At 35.9% G+C, this 12,972-nt stretch overlaps 1 protein-coding gene across 1 annotated transcript in view; it reads left to right on the top strand.

The window, feature by feature from the left end:
* The window catches only part of dpydb (dihydropyrimidine dehydrogenase b), a 212,100-nt gene that overhangs the window by 114,420 nt on the left and 84,708 nt on the right, over window positions 1–12,972 (top strand). Inside the window, exon 15 of the mRNA XM_073849425.1 lies at window positions 5,607–5,675. Within this exon, the coding sequence (XP_073705526.1) occupies window positions 5,607–5,675 (69 nt within the window). The remainder of the gene's footprint in view (window positions 1–5,606; window positions 5,676–12,972) is intronic.

Raw genomic sequence — 12,972 nt, forward strand, 5'->3', positions numbered from 1 at the left:
TTTTTCGAACTCGTCCTAGATGGTTTGTCTGATTTTCACCAAAATTGGCACAGATCATCTTCAGACCATGCTGGCAAAAAGTTATTGAATTCAAGATTTTTAGTTACATCGTTCTCGAATAATGCGTCAACAAATTCTACGAATAAGACGCAAAAATGGATGTAAGGCTATATAACAAGCATGACCTGAGGCTACCTGCAGTGTTTCAGTACAGTGCCACCTAGTGGTCAGGAGTTATGAAAAATGGCTATTTTTGCTTATAACTTCTCAAGGGTTTGGCCAAAAATCTTGAAACTGGTCTCATTAGATTTGGAGGAGCATGCTAAGTCGTACCATATCCAATTTTCCCATGTTGTCCATCTTGCGCGTCGGCCATTTAGAATTTTGTTGTAAAATGCTATATTTTACGAATAAATGACATATCATTACGAAACTCGGTACGTACCTTCAGCACCATGCCCTGACAGTGCTCAAAAAGTTACCTTGTGGTCAAAAGTTATAAAGAAATTCAGAAAAATGTTAATAACTTCTGTTTAGATTAGCCTATTGTAATGAAACTGGTCTTGATATATTCCTTGGATAATGCCGAGAACATCGATACCAATTATGTCAGAATTGGAATAACTTCCTGTCCGCCATTTTGATTAATGTTGAAATCCTACTTTTGCGTCCTCCCCCTAGACCGTTTCTCTGATTTTCACCAAATTTGGCTTGGATCATCTTCAGACTGTGCTGACCAAAAAATCATTGATTTCGTGTCGATGTCCAGTAGGAAACGGTTTTCATTTAGTGCATCAACAAATTTGCTGAAAAGAGGCTGTATCTCTGCAAAGCTTTGACATATTTGCACTAAACTTTGTATGTGCCATTGATACCTCACTCTGACTATGCCACATGAATTTGATAACAGTGCCACCTATTGGTCAAGAGTAGTAAATCATTCATTAACCTTAAATTATTAAATTTCCAAAAATGCTAATAATTATTGATTGCATTAGCCTATTATAATGAAACTGGTCTCAAAAAATTCCTTGGGTCATGCCGACAACATAGATACCAATTATACCCAAATTGGCCGAACTTCCTGTCCGCCATTTTGATTATTGTAGAAATCCTACATTTCAAACTCCTCCTAGACCGTTGGTCGGATTTTCACCAAATTTGACTCATATCATCTTCAGACCATGCTGACAAAAAGTTATGGATTTCGTGTTGATATTCAAAACTATTTTCATTTAACTCATCAACAAATTTGCTGAAAAGATGCCAAAGCACATCTGAAGCGGTATCTCTGCAAAGCTTTGAGATATTTGCACCAAATTTTGTATGTGGCATTACCACCTCACAGTGATTACACCACATCAATTTGGTAACAGCGCCACCTATTGGTCAAGAGTAATAAACCATACATTAACTATCAATTATAAAACGTACAAAAATGCTAATAACTGTAGATAGCATTAGCCTATTGTAATAAAATTAGTCTCAAAATATTCCTTGGGTCATGCTGACATGCAACGATTGGTCAAACTTCCTGTCCGCCATTTTGGTTTACTTTGAAAACCTACTTTTTCGAACTAGTCCTAGACTGTTTGTCTGATTTTCACCAAAATCGAGTCAGATCATCTTCAGACTGTGCTGACAAAAAGTTATGGATTTCATGTAGATAGATGAAACCGTTTTCGTACAGCGCCTCTACAAACTTTAGGCTTGAGGCCAAAATGACTCTGAGGCTTTATCTATGCTAAGCTTTGACATAAAGACGCCAAACTTTGTGTGTCCCTTTGTCACCTCACACTAAACACACCACATCAATTTGATAACAGCGCCACCTGTTGGTCAAACGTAGTGAGCCATTAAATCGTATCAGTAGGCGTTCTACATAATTTTTCTGTCATTTTGACTAAAATAATCGTAAAATGGCTTCTTTTTACTTATTGTTGCAGTTGATCTGCTGTTCCTGCCATCCTTAGCTCCTAATTTTCCCCTTTGAATGCTTGGCCCCGTAATTGTTACTTGCAGCTATATTTATCATTTTTACTGTTCTTCAGTGTTTGTTTTAATAAGTCCATCAAGGTTTTATGACAGCCAGGATTGAAATTGATCAAAAAATCGAAAATCGAAATATAATGATGTAATTGTAACTGTATTGTAATGTAATTTAAGCATTTGTATGTAAACCAGTTTATTTTAAACTTCATGTAGACTCTGTTTATTTTATGGCATTAGTATATATTAGCATATATTGCACTGCATAGCTTTTACCCTAAGTAGTTAATTCTACTTAATCTATCATTTGATAATCATTTAATTTCTTCTATTGTCCTCACTTGGATAAAAGTGTCTGCTAAATGAGTAAATGTAACCTTAAAAAAGATTTTTGTGGGTGTAAAGCACTGAAGTTGATTCAGTCATATGAAATAATATTTGTGACTTTAGTCAAACCAGTTAATTTAGAAATAGCCGCATGAAGCATTCTTTTTATGGTGTGGGTAAATTAATCACTTTTTATTTACACTGAACTACTTTGTGAATGAAATACGTTTATTTATGGTCAACACTTCTCTCACTTCACCTCGTCCATCATGTAGGATTTGTGTTTTCACTTCCCACCGCAGTGCATCCCAGAATTGCCTTTTCCACAGAGGATATATTAGAGTTTGACAAAAAAAAAAAAAAGGCATCTCAGAAGGAGTCATAATTAACATTCAACTATGCTCCCTTAAAATTTTTCCTCTGTATTCAGCATACTTGTTTTTGGAGCATCTGTCACATATTCAGTCAGATAAACATAATACACAGACTGAATAGTTCAGCAAGACTCTCATTGATAATTCTCATCGATTTTGTGCAGGTTTCAGCTATTCAACACGCCCATTATCTCCATTTACTATTTACAATTTCCATTTTCCCCCAACGCTCCTCGTATGCATGTCGTGACCCACGCGGGCCACGCTCTAGGGAACGCTGAAGTGTGTTCGGCGGAGCTCATCACAGCGTGTGACTGGTTCGTGGTCAGGGGTGATGGGCGCATGCCGCTGGATGAAATGAATACTCAGAGAAGCGTAATGAATAACAAAACCACCGCAATAATGTCAAATTATACCGGCTCACATATTTCAGCCTCACAAACACACTCTCTGTGAGCCTCCGAGAGGTTAGGAACACGCCTGCGACTGAAGAATAAACGTGGTTTGGAGAAGAAGATGCAACCCCGCCCCCTTCTCTTTTTTAATTTCCTCATATCACCGCTTGATTGACAGTTTCCACAGCAATGGGGGTCCCTAGAGGGCCAGAGTTGCCAGTGTTGGCGGACGGGCTCGGTTACCTCAGCACAGCGTTATTAAAGCGATAACAGGGTGATTCCTGTTTCTTAGAGACGCAGCCTGTCTCGCTCACTCCGCTTTCTCTGTCTGATTAGAAGGGGGTACAGCAATGCCCTGTATGCACATTCACAGACTTATTTCATCTCTAACTCAAGTTTTTAAATGCAAGATAGCAAAAAGAACCGACTTCATGTTACAGCATTACAGATAGTCATGTCCAGACAGAGACCCGGGCCCTCATTTATCCTCCCGACACCAATAAAACATCGACACCGCTTTTCAAGCCATGCCTCGGCCAAAATGTACACGATTGCTACTTATATTATAACTATATAGTAAGCATTTGTGGAATCTGACATTATGAGAAGAAAGTACAGCTGTTTTGTAAAGGTAAATTCCATTCATGCTCCAAGTTTGCTCACATTCACAGACGTCTTTTATCTCAAGCTTGAATTTCTTCAAATGCAAGATGGCAAAAAGAGCTGACTTGATTTTATATTGCAGATATACATGTACAGTTGAAATCAAAAGTTTACACACACCTCGCAGAATCTGCAAAATGTAAATTATTTTACCAAAATGCATGTTATTTTTTATTTAGTACTGACCTGAATAAGATATTTCACATGAAAGATATTTACATATAGTCCACAAGTGAAAATAATAGTTGAATTTATAAAAATGACCCTGTTCAAAAGTTTACATCCACTTGATTCTTAATACTGTGTTCTTACCTGAATGATCCACAGCTGTGTTTTTTATTTGTTTGTTTGTTTGTTTACTGATAGTTGTTCATGAGTCCCTCGTTTGTCCTGAACAGTTAAACTGCCCGCTGTTCTTCAGAAAAGTTCTTCAGTTTCCACAGATTCTTTGTTTTTGTTTTGTTTTTTTTAGCATTTTTGTGTATTTAAACCCTTTCCAACAACGACTATATGATTTTGAGATCCATCTTTTCACACTGAGGACAACTGAGGGACTCATATGCAACTATTACAAAAGGTTTAAATGCTCACTGATGCTTCAGAAGGAAAAACAATGCAGTAAGAGCCGGGAGTAAATACTTTTTGAATTTGAAGATCAGGTTAAATTTTACTTATTTTGTCTTCTGGGGAACATTTAAGTATCGTATGTTGCTTGTGAAGGGCAGTACTAATGAAAAAATATGATATTTAGGCAAAATAAGAAAAATATACACATCTTTATTCAGTTCAAAAGTTTACACCCCTTGCTCTTAATGCACTGTTTTTCAAATACACAAAAATGCTAAAAAAACAAAAAACAAAGAACCTATGGGACCTGAGGGACTTTTCTAAAGAACAGCAGGCAGTTTAACTGTTCAGGACAAACAAAGGACTCGTGAACAACTTTCACTAAACAAAAAAACACTGTGGATCATTCAGGTGACAACATAGTATTAAGAATCAAGTGTATGTAAACTTTTGAATGGGTATTTCTTGTGGACTATATGTAAACATCTTTTATGTGAAATATTTTATTCAGGTCAGTACTATATAGTACTTTTACTAATAAAAAAGAAACATCCATTTTGTATGATCCCTCTTATTTTAGTCAAATAATTAACATTTTGCAGATTCTGCAAGGTGTATGTAAACTTTTGACTTCAACTGCATATACAGTACAAGAACCTGGTCCTCAGTTATTCTCCTGACAGTAATAAAACATCGATGCCGCTTTCCTTGCCATGCTTCAGTATGTGTGGTTGAGCGGGGCTCCCAGGGGTGAGCGGATAAGAGGAGGTAAGGTTAGAGGCGCTACAGGTCCCCCAGGTCCTGGTGAGATCCAGGATGGATGGACTCATAAACTTCAACACATGCTTTGGCCGCCAAGCGTTCCTCCCAGCACCCCGCGTGCCGATTTGTTTCCCTTAAAAGCGCCCGGCGAGGAGGAGACACGTGGCGTATACTGTATCTTTCCGCTTTATGGTGCGATTACAGTGTCTCCGCATACAGCGAGAGTAATACAGCTAAATCCTGCCTTGCCACAGAGGAGCTGAATAATGCCGTCAGCGTGATGTTTTTATTGTTTTAATAATACGTGCGTGCCACTGGGCGTCTACAAACGCACTGAATTATAAAGCAGCACAGTTTAAGGCGGGGTAATAGCTTTTGCTGGGAGCCAGGCTGTTAAAAAATGAAATAAATAAATGTGGGTTAGAAAAAGTGGCGGATTTAGTGCAAGCGCATCAGGTGAAATCGCACTTCATCAGTCATTTTCATTCCCCCTAAGGTTTTTCCTCACACTCTTTTCTTCTTTGTCTAGATTATCATTGCCAGTATTATGTGCGGTTACAACCAAGCTGACTGGACTGAGCTGGCAAAGATGGCTGAGGTAAGCCGCCATTCCCACACATTGTGTGTGTTTGTGTTTAGCTAGTCTTCTCTGTTTGCTCCTTAAACATCTCCCAACTTCAGAGATTAATCAGGCTTATTAGAAGCATGAAAAGTAAATGAAACATGAATCCGTGAAATTAGTTAATGTTCTGAAGATCTTGTTTCTCAAGATATCCATTTCATTTACATGTTTGAAAGTCTGTTAATGTTAAGGTTTTTTTTTCCCTTAGCATATCAAAAAAAAAAAGAAGCATTTGTTTATCACATGCATTCTCAACACAGTGACAAACACAGTCGCATCCATATTCATCGTGTAAAGCCTCATTGGTTCTGTGGAAAGAGGCTTTTACATTAAATCTGCATTAGATACTGTATCATTGGATTTCAGCCTTTCGGGTGACAGAAGCCAACTGTGCTCACAAACTGTGAATGTTGTAAAACTTTAGAAAAATGTATGTTTGCTATAGGCGGAACAAACTCGCTTCTTCTATCATAACCACACTGACCCTGACAGACTAAGTGTGCTTTTCTTTGTCAGATTGTTAAACAAAGGCTTGATAGTTCACCCAAAGATGAACATTTGTCAAATTTGTTGTTGTTTTTTTCTATTGAAAACCGAAGGAGAAATTTGGAAAAATGTATTTGCCACTCTTTTCCATAAAATAAAAGTGAATCAAAAACCAAACTGTCAAGCTCTAGAATGACAAAAAAGCACCATATACAGTTCAAGTGGTCCATATAATAATAAATAATATATTATAATATAATAACACTATTACGCAATACAAGTCAAAAGTTTTTGAACAGTAAGAGTTTGAATGTTTTTTAAAGAATTCACTTTTGCTCCATTGATCCAAAATACAGCAAAAACAATAATATTGTGAAATATTTTTACTATTTAAAATAACTGCTTTCTATTTGAATATGTATTTAAAATGTAATTTATTTCTTGTGATTAAAGCTAAATTTTCAGTATCATTACTGCAGTTTTCAGTGTCACATGATCCATCAGAAATCATTCTATTATGCTGATTTGCTGTTCAAGAAACATGTTTTTTTTTATTATTATTATTATCAATATTTAAAACAGTTGAGTATTTTCCAGGATTCTTTGATGAATAGAAAGATCCAAAGATCAGCATTTATCTGAAATAAAAAACTTTTGTAACATACACTATACCATTCAAAAGCATGGAGTCAGTAATTAATTAATTAATTTTTTGGAAAATAAATTATAGAAATTAATACTTTTATTTAGCAAGGATGCTTTTAATGGATGAAAAGTGATTATAAAGACATTTATTATGTTACAAAATATATCTATTTTAGATAAATGCTGTTGTTCTAGACTTTCTATTCATCAAAGAAACCTGAAAAAAATCTACTCAGCTGTTTTTAACATAATAAGAATAATAATAAATGTTTTGGAGGAGCAAATCAGAATATTAGAATGATTTCTGAAGGATCATGTGCCTGGATTAATGATGCTAAAAATTCAGCTTTGAAATGAGAATAAATTACATTTTAAAATATATTCACATAGAAACATATAGTAAAAATATTTCAAAATGTTACTGTTTTTGCTGCACTTTGGATCAAATAAATGCAGGCTCAATGAGCAGAAGAGAGCTCTTAAAAAACGTACTGTTCAAAAACTTTTGACTGGTATAATATAATATAATATAACATTTCCATTCTAAGGTTTTTTCAACATTTTTAATGTTGAATTTTCAGCAGCCATTACTCAACTGTAAAGTGTCCTAGCAGTTTGCAATCTGACTGTTTAATCTTGTGATTGACCTTGAAGACATTGATGAACAAGATAAACAGAAATTTGATAAAACAATCATTATGCTGAATCCAGTTTCTGTAATTTAAAGTGGTTTGCTTTCGCCTCCATAAAAGCTTAAACTTAACGAAATCAGTCAATTCATTCATCTTTCTGTTTTTATTGCCATTTTGAAGTATCGCATCAGGAACAAGTGACGAAAGCGGCAAATTTCAGAAAAAAAAAAGTTTTTACACTTGCTTGAGGTGGTTTTTCACTTGTGCGAAAGAGAGTGAACTCGAATAATGGGAGATAGAAACACATTTACCGAATAAATTCCTCCATGCACATCAAACAAATTCTTGTGACTTTGCGCGATAGGACGGCATAACCCGACTAACCAGCGGATCAATCTTGTTGCACAGTCTCTGAAAAGTTATGGTCATTCTGAAATGCCTGAGCAAAGTCTGTCGTCAAAGTATTTCTGTATAATTGCCTCCCACAACTGTCTTACATGACTGCGTTCCCAAACAGCAGGCATCCACCTCCGAAAGCAATGAGCGCATTTACTGTTTCATCTGCTACCTTTCAGGCACAAGTAATGTATTATATATGAAGATTATTATGTTCAATGGCTTCTCCTACGTTTCTTAGCGATATTTAGTGCCAGTTTATCAGGAAGTGACGATTTTGTACTCACTGAATGGAAACGGTGCTTATTTGCAAATGTTTTATGTGACATGCGATTACGACTTATTGTTTAATCCACTACTGTGTTCTAAATTTTGAAAAAAGTTCCCGTCTGGATGTTCAAATTTGGAAAGATCGTAAGTCAGATTGTGTTTTGTGATTTTGTGTTGAAAGATCATGATATGACATTTTGGGAAGACCGTCCATCACTACATGATCCTTCAAAAATCATTCTAATATGCCGTACATAAACCCCCAAACAGTTTTTGACAAAGTCTGTACTAACAAGGATACTTTCAGACAAGGTGAGACTAAAGCACCTCTTCCCAAAATTCACAAATGCAGAGGAGCTGCTTGTTTAACGCATTCTTGAGGGTTTCTGCAGCCTGACGTTATTGCATCTGACGTATGTGTGTGTGCGTGTTCTCTGAGGTGTTATAATTCCCGCTGGAGCTGTTTCGTTCTGTATGTAAACAACCGGTTCTGATTTAGACAGGACGTACAGTATGTAAATGCGGACAGGACCCTGCCATCACTAACACTTACTGCTGCTGGTGCTCTAATTGAGGTGTCGTACGCTCTCGTACCTTCCAGTTTAACAGCCTTCACAGACTCACGCACACAAATATGCTCAGCGAACCCACACACATGTACGTTTACATTGAGAAAACCTAGGAGAAGATTTGGCTCGTGCAGCGAGGAGGCTGGCGTGACAGTGAGCTTCAAGACCAATGAGGAAGACATGTTTGTGAGGGAGTTTAGTGGGAAGTTTCGTGTACAATCATGTCAAGTCATTCTCTACTCTTGTATCGTAATGACAATCTTCTTCCTCCTCAACATGCCTGTGATATAATACACATTACAAAACAACCCTGGCTCTGTTTATACCTGATATTAAGGTCTGTCTATTGAATAATGTATAATGATGTTTATATCTCTTAATTCTGACTTTATAACTTACAATTGCGAGTTTAAATCACATAATTCTGAGAAGTGAGGTCAGAATCATATCTGAGAAAGAAAGTCAGGTTTGCTAGATATAAACTTGCAATTCTGAAAAATTGATGTGAGATATAAACGTTCAGATCTAACCTTTTTTCTCCGAATTGTGTAATTAAGGCCCGGTTTCACAGGCAGGGCTTAGACTAAGCCAGGATTAGGCCATAGTTCAATTAAGACATTAAGGTGATTTTTATAAACGTACTTAGAAACAAACATTACTGGTGTGCATCTTGAGACAAAACAAAGGCACTGATATATTTTAAGATCAATCAATTTCAGCTGAAACAGAAAAAAAAAATCAGATATTTAAAAAGATATAAACTCACAATTGAGACATTCTCAGTTTATATCTCATAATTGTGACTTTTTTTCTCAGAATTGAGAGATGTAAACTCACAAATACTGACTTTTTTCTCAGAATTGCAAGTTTCTATCTGGCAATTGTGACTTTTTTCTCAAAATTGCGAGTTAACATCTCAGAATTGTGACTTTTTTTTCTCAGAATTGAGAGATGTAAACTCGCAAATACTGACTTTTCTCAGAATTGCAAATTTCTGTCTTGCAATAATTGTGACTTTTTTTCTCAGAATTGCAGGTTTATATCTCATAATTGTGACTTTTTTCTCAGAATTGAGAGATGTAAACTCGCAAATACTGACTTTTTTTTCTCAGAATTGCAAGTTTCTATCTTGCAATTGTGACTTTATAAGGCACAATTGCAAGATACAAACTCATATTTGCGAGAAAAAAGTCAATTGCAGGATGTAAACTCGCAATTGCAAGAAAAGTCAGAATTGTGAGATAAAAAATTGCAATTCTGAGAAATTAAGTCAGAATTATGAGATATAACCTTTCAGTTCTAACCTTTTTTCTCAGAATTGCATGATATAAACTTGCAAATGCAAGAAAAAAACAGAATCCAGAGATTTAATAATATATAAACTCACAATTGTGACTTTCTCCATTTATAGCTTGCAACTGTGATTTTCTTCTAAAAATTGAGTTTATATCTCGTAATTGTGCGTTGTTTTTTTCTCAGAATTGTGAGTTTATATCTCACAATTGTGACTTTTCTTCTCAGAATTGAGAGATGTAAACTCAAATACTTACTTTTTTCTCAGAATTGCAAGTTTCTATCTCGCAGTTGTGAATTTGTCTCAGAATTGGGTGATATAAAATGGCAAATGCAAGAAAAAAACTTCCAAGATTCTGACTTTCTTAGTTTATATCTTGCAGTTGTGACTTTTTGTTCTCAGAATTGCGTTTATATCTCACAATTGTGACTTTTTTCTCAGAATTGAGAGATGTAAACTTTTTCTTCTCAAAATTGCAAGAGTTAAATCTCGCATTTCTGACTTCATAAGGCACAATTGCAAGATACAAACTTGCATTAGCAAGAAAAAAGTAAATTGCAAATGTAAACTCACAATTGCACGAAAAGTCAGAATTGTGAGATAAAAACTTGCAATTGTGAGTCAGAATTGTGAGATATAATCTTTCAGTTCCAACCCTTTTTCTCAGAATTGCATGATATAAACTCGCAAATGCAAGAAAAAAAATTAGAAATTAGAGATTAAAAAATATATAAACTCGCAATTGTGACTTTTTCAGTTTATATCTTGCAACTGTGACTATTTTTTATGAATTGCGTTTATATCTATCTTTATTTCATAGGTATGAAACGTCTTTCTTTTTAAAGTACTTATGAGGTAAAAAACTGTTTCGAAACAATACTTTTTAGTGAATCAAGAGCATAAAGTGTGACCAGTGGAATTTGGTTCCAAAAATGAATGTCTCTTAGGAACTGATTTATTTTAGTGAATCAAAAATGTACTGTACAGCCCAGTATAATCTACTTATAAATAAATGAATAAACTGGTGAATCGGTCTGAAACACTGCCCTGGGTTAATTTAGCATTTCTGATTTTATAACAATATGCAATATCATTCAAAATGTTGGGGTCAGTCAGATTTTTTTTTTTTTAAGAAATTAAAAATGTTACTTATCAAGGATGCATTAACTTTCAATTCATCAACAAATCCTAAAAAAAAAAAAAAAAAAAAAAAAAAAATATGTATCATGGTTTCCACAAAAATATTAAACAGCAAACTGTTTTCAACATTGATAATAATAACATGTTTCTTAAGCAGAAAATCAGCATATTAGAATGATTTCTGAAGGATCATGATACTGAAGACTGGAGTAATGACTGCTGAAAACTCAGCTTTGCATCACATGAATAAATTTAATATGTAAAAATATATTAAAATAGGAAATGGTTATTATGATAATATTTCATAATATGAATGCTTTTACTGCTTTTTGATCAAAGAAATGAAGCCTTGGTGAGATTCTTTTTTGCAAAAACATTAAAAAAATCTTACCAACCCTAAAATTTTGATTGGTGACGTATCACTTTCTACATCAGTATATTACTTTGAGTTTTGAATTGTTGGACCATCAGCACTGACCGCTTGTAACCAGTTGAAACGGCTGAATACCAGGAGTAAATGGATTTTTTTTTTTCTCTGATTTTCACTGGCACTTTTAGGCATTTGGATCAGAATTTCGATGCGTCATGCTCGCTTTTCAAAACATGCTGTGCTTTTATAAATCTTTCAAAGACACAGAAGATATGAGAGTGGCCTTTCTGTGGTGAGGAAGCGTCACATATTCGTGCTTTAGCTCAGAGAAGGGTCCAAGAAATTTCTTAATGGCAATCATTAATTCATTCATTAAAGAAGTACACTGTGTTAAAGGGCCCAACAGAATTGTCTATCAAAGGTGCCTTGATGTAGCTATGAGCTGGATTGGGTCGGGCACTGCGGCTTTGATCACACTGGAGTGGTTAGTTCTTGTCAAAGTTAGTGTCAGGTCTGATCAGTGTTTGTGTTGAGGCCTCTGGCTGTCTAATGGAGCGTATCCAGACATCCTCCACTCACTCTGTCTCACTCACAAACACACAAACATCATTTTTCGGAGTCCTGCAGGTAAGTCTTGCACAGCTCAAAGACCATATGTGAAGACTGAAATCATCTGAGCTTGCAAATGGAAATCTACATGCAAGTACTTATCTTGGTCTCGACGAGCGCAACAGTTGGCTTTTGTTTCCTGTTCAAGTGGGGAGCTTTGATGTGATGCACTTTTTACTATTTCTGGATAAGAGGTCATCAGCTTTGAAGTTTTCTGTTGTATGAGGTACATGAAAGCTCCTTCTCATAACACACAGGTGAGGCCATTGTTAGGATTCACAAACAGAATTACTTCAGTTCTGTCCAAGGATGCTGTATTTTCCCTAAGTCGCAGGTGGGAAACGCAGAAAGGGGCTGAATGTTAAGGTGCATTGTGTGTAAATATCATCTGTCCTTGGTTGAGATTTTCCTTGTTGAGTCCACCAGCCTCTGAAAACACAGAACACCACAAGAACTGTTCATCAGGGGCTTTATAAATTTGGTTTCTGTGGCCATGCAGCTGCATACAAATCTAAGATCACCACTGAGCAACGGCAAGCATCAGCTGGAGTGGCGAAGAGCTCGTCACTATCGGGCTCAGGAGCACTGGAAATATATTCTCTGATTAATCACTCACTCTTCACCATCTGGCAGTCTGACAAACGGATCTCGGACTGACATGAGAATGTGAATCTGACAGAGAGGGCTACCCACATTCCCAACCTTCCACGCATGCATATTGCCAGCTGTAAAGTTTGATGGAGGTGGAATAAGAATAGTGTAGCGCTGTTATTTTCACGGTCATGTTAGGTTTTCCCTTTAGGGAAGTTATAAAATATTGACACACACACACATACATATATATAAATTCTGTGTGTGGTGT

This window comes from Garra rufa, chromosome 10 (genome assembly GCF_049309525.1).
Source record: "Garra rufa chromosome 10, GarRuf1.0, whole genome shotgun sequence".
Classification (NCBI taxonomy): Eukaryota; Metazoa; Chordata; class Actinopteri; order Cypriniformes; family Cyprinidae; genus Garra; species Garra rufa.